The 8201-nt window shown below is 49.7% G+C and overlaps 1 protein-coding gene across 1 annotated transcript; it reads right to left on the bottom strand.

Moving 5' to 3' along the window:
* Positions 1-2187: 2187 nt before the first annotated feature.
* LOC118614990 (translation initiation factor IF-2-like) lies at positions 2188-5898 on the bottom strand. The gene is made up of 3 exons (XM_036238617.1): positions 3714-5898; positions 3115-3306; positions 2188-2793 (listed from the first exon to the last, which is right to left on the bottom strand). Exons 1-3 carry the CDS (start codon positions 3873-3875, stop codon positions 2188-2190), a joined length of 960 nt encoding a protein of 319 aa, XP_036094510.1. The 5' UTR covers positions 3876-5898.
* Positions 5899-8201: the final 2303 nt, after the last annotated feature.

Here is an 8201-nt window from a genome sequence, read left to right on the forward strand (position 1 = left end):
GGTTTCCAATGAGACAGAAGGCTGGTGAAAATATGTTGTTGTTTTGTTTTTCCCAGCATCAAACATTCCCTGTGTGCACCTCCCACATAGGTGAATAAACGACTGTGTATCCCTCTGTCAGAAGTGGTTGTATCTATTCTTCTTCCCTTCTCAGTCTTTTCTTGAATAGATTCAGTGCATTTTTGCTGAGCTAGTAAGAACAATTCCCTAGGCCGTGCAATCTCAGACACTTTCTGCCTAGTCTCCCCGTCCCGTTACTGACTTTTTTTTTTTAAACAACTAAAAGATTTTTTTGTTTGTTTTTGTCCAACAAATCACAGGAGTATGTTTCCCATTCACTCTCAAACGATGCTTTGCCTAGTCTCCTATCATCAATCGTGCTAAGCAGAATTCCAGCATAGCCCCCGCTATCTCATTCCACCGCGCCCCTGGATATCCTGTTCTACAGATCATACCTCGTTGCCATTCACAGATCAGTAGTGAGAATTTGAGACAAACTGTGGATAATGAGTGCAGGCTTTGGGACGGAAGAATGCCTGACCTGAACCTTATGCTAATTTTTCTGTCATCTTCAGTGTGTAGATAACCTCTCAGAGCCTGTTTTCTCCGTCGTATCGTGGGAGGACATTTCTTGAAGAGAGGCGATGAAAGCCAGAAGAAAAGGCTGCACAATGACAGGTTTAAAAGAGAGAATGTAGCTTTGCTTATCGATTTCACTATGACATGTCGCTGAGAGAGGTAGGACACAGAAGGATTTTTGGTGTGCAATGAAAGTAGAAAAGTTTAAGAGCAAGCACGGTAAAATGAGAAAATGAGATCTAATGCTCAATACAACTGTAAAGAGACATCCTTTGAAAGAAAAAAGCATCCGCTCAGTTTTTGGCAGTGCGGGGTGGGTAGAGATTTGCACAGTGGCATGGTAGGAATATTCTACCTGTGGACTGGAGTGGTAGTCGCAGAGAGTTTACACATTTGTAAGCATTCTATTGATGTGTATGTGAACTTACACCATGTGCCTCGTCGGTACGTCAATGAATCTGTCGACTTGATACAGTGCAAAAGCATGAGGTAAAACAAGGATTATTGACATGAAAAATAAATAAATAAGAGCTTTGAGAGGCTAACAAGTCACCCCCAAGAGTATCTGCTGATTCACAGAGGCAAAGGTTTAAAATATTCAGGCAATCGATTGGGACTTACATAGAAGCTAATGGACTGAGATCCAAAGATGCTTCAACAACAGCACGCCCCCCAGATCACTCAGAGTGCTCATTGGAGGTAAACGCTAGATTCCAGGTGGGTTTCAATGCATTCATCTTGAAGAAATCCATTCTCAAGTAAAAGTAGAAAGGATACAGCTGGATATTTGCACACCGACGTTCACAGCAGCATTGTTCACAGTGCCCAGGACATGGAAGCAACCGAAGTATCCTACGATACATGAGTGGATAAGCAAACTGTGGTACTATATACAGTGGAATATTCCTCAGCCATGAGAAGAGATGCAATACTGCTATTTCCGACATGGATGGACCTCAAGATAAACATGCCAAGCGAGATAATGCCAGACAGAAAATGTTGAAAATCACATATCAATTATATGTGAGATCTAGACCTAAAGGCAACAAGCGAACGGGACAAAGAGAGACTCATGGACGTGGACTATAGATTAGTGGTTACCAGAGGGTAGGGGGTGGGGGAGGATGGGGGAGAAAGATGTGGCAAAGGGGGTCAAATATGTGGTGACAGAAAGAAATCTAACTATGGGAGATGAACACGCAGTGTAAATACGCGCGCGCACGCAGACACACACACACACACACACACACACACGTCTTACTGTTAAAGTGTACAGCTGAAAGTTATTAGATTTTGTTGACCAATGTCATCAAAAAAATTAATTAATTTTTAAAAAAGATACAGCTGCCTAGGAGGCACAGACTGTGACGAAAATAAATAAATGAATACACACAAGCACAGCCCTAGGTTTCCTTTACGGATTTATTTTTCATATAAAACAGGAAAACATTCTATAGGGCAAACGTCCCAATGACAGTTCCAGTCATCTGAGCCCCTGAAAGAAAAGAAGTGTTTCCTCTGCATGTTCTCCCTCCAGGCTGTCTGCTGGAAACCTGGACCTGCGGATCCCGAGCTGGGATTCGCTAGGAGCTGATGTCTGGACCATGCCTAACCCTGTTTCCCGGACAGGTGGTTTCTGCCGCGTCGTGGGGGGAAGCCAGTCGCCTGGGTGTGCAAGATGCTGCCACGGACGCTTGCACGGGCAGTTGGAAGCGAGGAGTCCGGATTGCCACAGGGGCAGAAGGGACTGCGCGAGGGCGCTGACTGGCGCGCGTCCACTAAGGCCACAAAGCACCTGGCATGCAGGGCTGCTGGCACGTGAGCCCGGGCTGCGCAGCCAGCAGGGTGTCGAGCGCGCAGAGCGCCCAGTGCAGGTTGGCCCCCGCGTGCGCCAGCTGCCAGCTGAGCCAGGCGCGCTGCGAGGCCGTGGGCTCCGTGCCGCGGGCGGGCACCCGCAGGAAGGCGCCCCCCGGGGCGCGCAGGTCTTCCAAGGCCACGTCCAGCGCGTCCACTTGGTTGACGAGCCTGGACGTGAGGGCCGTCAGGGACGCGGGGAGACTTCGGGGACTTCGGGCGACGGGTGTCGGCGGCGGCGCTTTGGGGAGGACGGCCTGGCCTCCCGGCTGTCCTGGCTGCGTCCCCGACTGCTGGTCTTCCCTGGCCCTCTGGGCGGGTTTGTCCTGTCCTTGACTTGCGGGGGACGGCGGCCAACACCTGCGTTGGAGGGAAAACAGAAGGTGTTCCGGTGAGTGTGTGCTGCCGGCCGGCCGAGGTCCCCAGGGCCCCTTCCCAGTCCCGACTGCATCACCCCCAACCCCCTCCCCCACTCCCGCCACGCCTGGTTCTGCCGGCCCCTAACAGGATCTGGCAGGAACCACTGCCGAGTCCTGGGCCTCTTTCCCTCGGCCCTTCCCGGCTTTCGGAGCCCCTCACCAGGGGCCGTGTCTGTCCCCAGCCTCCCGCGGATGCTGGCTTGCCATTCAGGACAGGCGTCCACACGCAGCACCCCTACAAAGGCACAGCCCAGAAACCCACCTGCTCTGTCCTGACGTCCCGCTCTGCTGGAGTCAGGCTTGTCCTTTCCTCTCCCTTGGGCTGGGGATGGTCGCCCCCTCGCCGGCTCTTCCGGGTGTCCGTTTTCCTTACTGCGCCTGCAAGGCGAGCCAGCGGGGCTTCTCCACCGCTTGTGCCCGGAGCCCTTGGCCGCCTGGCTCTGCCTGGTGATTGCTGTGGGCGAAGAAAAGGACAGCAGTGAGTGTGAGTGGTCCCTGACCTATCTCTGGGAGCGTGGGGGAGAGTGGATTAGAGGAGGTTCCAAGTCCCACCCAGGTCCTCAAGAGCCCCAGCCCCAAATGCTGCTTACTCCCAGATGCCCACTGCCCCATAGCTCTTCCCGCAGCTATGGATGTGCCTGGCGTACCTGTTCCAGGAAACACGCCGTCAGGACAAGCCCCCCACAGTGGCTCAGCCGGCAGCAACACGACCACCAGGCATCTGGCCTTGGATTGCCCGCGCCACTTTCGGCGGCGTGAACGTCAAACCTTCCAGAACCTGCGGCTTAGCCCACCCAGCCCAATCTCCGTGTCGTCCAAACCCTCCCAACCGTTGCCTTAATCCAAACCACGAGATCCTACCTCCTCTGCTGTTGGAGCCACCTGCAGTCTCCTTCGTCTTCTTTCTCTGTCTCTCACAGCGATGCCAGTCTGCTCTCTCTCTGTAGGAGAGCTGTCCTCTGGAGTAAGCTCTGTCGTATTCCCGGTGGGGGCGACCTCGTCTCCCTGAGTTCTCCTGGACATGCCCCCTGGCCCCCGTCGCGCCTCCCATTTTGTCTCCTACCTGAGCCTCCTACCCGAGCCAGGGGTCTGGAGGCCTGAGGAGTGAATCAGGCAATGACCAGGGGGCCAGAGGGCCTGGCCTTTTATTAGTTTCCCAGCATCCCCTGCTGGGTCATGCCGTCGCTGTGGGGGTGGGGACGGAGTTGAGACTACACCCAAGAGCGAGAAGTGGCATGATGGGACTAGGCACCTGGTGGGGACTCAGCCCACTCTCTTGGTACCTGCGACTCTTCGGCTGCCAATTTCTAGGCATATTTTCCTGCATGGCAGCAAGCAGAGCCACTCAGTCCTGTGCTAAGTGTGGATCTCAAAACAAGTTCAATCTTTGTCCTTTGTTTCTAGTGCCCCTTTTTCCATTTGTGTCTACAGAACAAAGGTTTGCGATTAGGCTCCCAATTAATGCTTTTCGTTTCCAAAACAAGCAGCAGCACCTATTCGGCCAGTGGGCCGTAGTGGCGGAGGACCTCTGTTCTCCACAACACATCGAGCACTAAGTTATCATTCGAACCTTTCTCATCCTATTTCTCTTCACTCTTCTCCATCAAACAAGTACTATCATAGGCTCGTGACAATCCTGCCCGGCTATGCTGCCGTCACTGACGTTTTTCAAAAAGCTTCTTCCTGCCTCAGTAATAAAGGTCGTGCAAAGGATGCAACTCTGGAAAGGACGAAGCAAAAAGTTGTAAGGTAGACGGCAGAATCAGACATGCGAGTCTCAAGCAGTCATCTCTCATGCGACATAAAAGCCGTATCTCAGTAGCTCCATCTCCGAGGACAATATGTAATCTCTCACAAGGGGAAATGTCACAGCTAAAGGACTGGATTTGTTTGGACGCACCGTCTGGATGATTTTATCGAAATCCCAGGCCTTTTCCACATGGTGCTTTCACAGTCCAAACGGTGCGCGGGTTCGTTCTCTAAGACGGAGAGAAGGCCCTCATAATGCAAGCTGTCTGCCTGAGTGTCACCTGCCACGTGCAGAGCGCTTTGTCCAGGGCACAGATGGATTCCCTCTACGCGGCCTCTCTTCATCGGAAAGAAGGCACTATTTGAGACACTCTCAGAATATTATTGCCCTTTCACCTCCTCGCACCTAAGGACCTAAGTGTCAATGAGACTCATTTCCATAATTATCTCCACCTCCCTCCCCCAACTCCACCCCTTAAGCTTACTGTCACTGGAGGCTCTGGAGGCCAGAAACTCCCTGTCTAGGGAACCAGCGACAAGCCCTTTAGGGCTTTGTGTGCATATCACCTGAGTCACTGTTTTCCACTGGGGCTCGGTTTGCCACTCAGGCCTGGTCCCCATCTCTCCACCTCTCCATACAACCCAGCCCCAAAGCTGCCCCTTTTCTCTTCAGTTTAGATATAGCTGAGTCAGCCTATCCCTCCCCCACCCACCTTTTTTCCCTGCCATGTGCTGGGTTAGTGGTCCCTTCAGCTTCTCTCTGTGGTCCATTTCTTGGCCGTTTCGTTGTCTGCAGAAGGTGCCATTGGAGCTTCTTCACCTTTCATGCCTGGAGCCCTTGGCCACCCGGCTATGCCTGGTGAATTCCGTGGGTTGTCAAGAGAGTAGTGAGTGGTCTCTTTGCTCTCTCTGGAATGTGAGTTAATTATACCAGGCTCCACTGCTTTTCAGTGTGATTCATGGCCCCACCCCCAAGGGCCAGCATGCCTACAGGTACCCACTACTTTCAGGCGTAGCTCTGCATCACCTAAACTGTGTCTCATGTCTATTTACACTCTGAGATTCCTGACCCAGAGGAGGCTCAGCTGGCAGAGCACTCTACCGCAAGGATTCTGTTCTGGACTTCACCTTGGGTTTCACTCACTGCAATGGCCGAGTGAAGGTCGAATCCTCTGGAGCCTCTCGTTACTCCCATCTCCACTCCAGTCTCTTCTGGAGCCCTTCTGGTACTCACTGTTCCCTTCTTTCTCCATTTTTCGTAGAGAAGTTAATATTTCCACTTCTCCTCAAAGGACAGATTTTCCTGGGAGCCAATACCTTCATATTCCTTCTCAGAAGGCCCAAAGGGCTCCCTGGGGGGCCCGGCAGTCACCCCTCCCCCAGCATGTGATTTCTCTTTGGTAACACAGGAGTACCTCTACTCACAAGGTTGAAAAAGTAAAGGATTAAAAGAACATATGTTCACGGCTACGCACAATGATGGTCGTATTAAAAAAGAAAGAAAGAGAGAAACTTTACCAGAGGGAATACAGTCAATAATATTGTAATAACTATATGTAATGCCAGGTGGGTAGTCGACTAATCGGGCGGGATCACTTTGTAAATTATGTGTACCCACCACGCAGCACATCTGAAACTAATGCAAAATAAAACGCATGTCAATAATAATTAGTTAATTAAAATAACTAGGTAATTTTAAAAACTAGCTTAGTCATAGGATGACTAGCTTTACCAAGTCATCCTATGACTAAGGGTAAATAAGTTAATGAAGATACCAGAAGGATTGGCGTGCAATGGAAGTAGAAGAAAACTCTGGTAAACAGAAAATGAGATCTGCACCTCAACATAACTCTCAAAATGAATTCCTTTGAAAGAAGAGGCCGGGGTCCGTGTTTTGGTGGTGGGGGTGCAGGTACTGAATGCCCAATGACACACTAGAACTCTCCAGCGTTTTGACTGGTGACTACGTGTGTGGGTACATGTGTGCGGGCATTTACAGGTGCCTTGCGTCTGTGTAAATTAAATGTATAAAGTTGATACAGTTATGAACGTAGGAAAGAGGAATCATCGAAACAGGGAAATAAATGGATAAACGGACGATTCAAGAGGTATCTGAACAATTGCAAGGAAATCATTGACTTACTCATGTGGTAAAGGTTTACAATACTAAACAAATTTACTGGGACCCATAGAAGCTAACAGACCATGAATCAAAACGTGTTTTTATTTCCAACACTAAAATATCTAGTACATACTCCCCAAGTAATTGAGTTTGCTCATTTGATTTAAAGGCAAGTAGGTTTCTGTATTCATTTGCTAGAACTGTGATGAGAAAGCACCGCAAACAAAGCCTAAACGACGGACACTTATTTTCTCATAGTTCTAGAGAGTGGAATTCCTGGATCTATTTGTGGGCAAGGCTGACTTCTTTGGCAGCTTCTCTCTGGCTCTGGATGGGCATCTTCTCCCCGTGTCTTCATACGCTCTTGGCTGTGTCTGTCCAAATTTCCTCTTCTTAGAAGGACACCAGTCATTTCAGAGTAGGATGCACTCTAATGACTTCATCTTAACTTGATGACCTCTTTAAAGATCCTGTCTCCAAATACAGTCACATTCTGAAGTTACAGAGGGTGAGGACTTTAGCGTGTGAATTTTGAGGAGATGCAAGCCAGCCAGCCCGTAACAATTTCTAAGCGTTTGCTTTGAAGAAAGCTAACCTCAAGTAAAACCCAAAAAACAACCACCGTTCTCTGCTGTGCAGGACAAGACAGAAACCAACAGCAAATTATACACGTGTGTGTAATATTATAAATGGCATGCGTGTGAAATAGAAAAGAAATTCATCACTTTCTGTATTTCTATACATCTGTGTAAGGAGTTTTTACCCAAAAGAAACATGAAAACATCCATTGCTGAAAAGGTCCAGATCAATCCAGATCAATTAAAGGCCCCATTAATCTGAGCCCCAGAAGGAAAGATGTGTTTCCCGTTGCGTGTCTATCCCTTCGGATTGTCCCTGAAGAAAGGGACATTAGTGAGTGTCCTCGACTTGTCTGTGAAAGCTTGAGGTGAAGTTGATTAGATCAGGCTGCGAGACAGTTCCAGGGCAACAACGGCCCCACCTCCACGCGACCGGTCTTCCTCCAGCTGCCCCCAGCCTCCAAGGGCAGTCCCCAGGGCCCAGCCTCTGTGGCAACTGTGGATGCGCCTGAGATATCTCGCCTGCTCCCACAAACAGCCCCTCAAGTCCAGACTGAGATGATGGCTCAGCTGGTAGAGCCATGGACACATGTATCTGGCCTTAAGCTCGGCTTCTCTCCGCCATTATTGGGGTCTAGGGATCTGATTTTCTGGAGCTTCCTGCTTTTCTCATCTCCGCTCCAATCTCTCATGTTTCCACCCTGGACCGCTCTTAAAGGACTGTTTGCTTCCTTTCTTCACCAAGGAACAAAATAGTCAAAACAGAAACTACCTGATGACAATTTTTCCTAGGAGAGAAGAGTGCTATTGACATACACTCCAGTAATTTTGTCTCTAAAAACTGAATGGATGTGTTTACTTATTACCGACCTTCTTGAGAACTGGTATTATTCCTGGGAA

The sequence above is a fragment of the Rousettus aegyptiacus genome, unplaced genomic scaffold (assembly GCF_014176215.1).
Source record: "Rousettus aegyptiacus isolate mRouAeg1 unplaced genomic scaffold, mRouAeg1.p scaffold_m13_p_3, whole genome shotgun sequence".
Classification (NCBI taxonomy): domain Eukaryota; kingdom Metazoa; phylum Chordata; class Mammalia; order Chiroptera; family Pteropodidae; genus Rousettus; species Rousettus aegyptiacus.

Excerpts from the sequence above, each read along its gene's own strand:
- LOC118614990 (XM_036238617.1), bottom strand. The coding sequence starts at position 3,875 with ATGTCCAGGAGAACTCAGGGAGACGAGGTCGCCCCCACCGGGAATACG. Across the intron at positions 3,307-3,713 it reads TGGCTCCAACAGCAGAGGAG|CAATCACCAGGCAGAGCCAG; the intron begins GTAGGATCTCGT and ends CTTCGCCCACAG. Across the intron at positions 2,794-3,114 it reads GGGACGTCAGGACAGAGCAG|GTGTTGGCCGCCGTCCCCCG; the intron begins GTGGGTTTCTGG and ends CCTCCAACGCAG.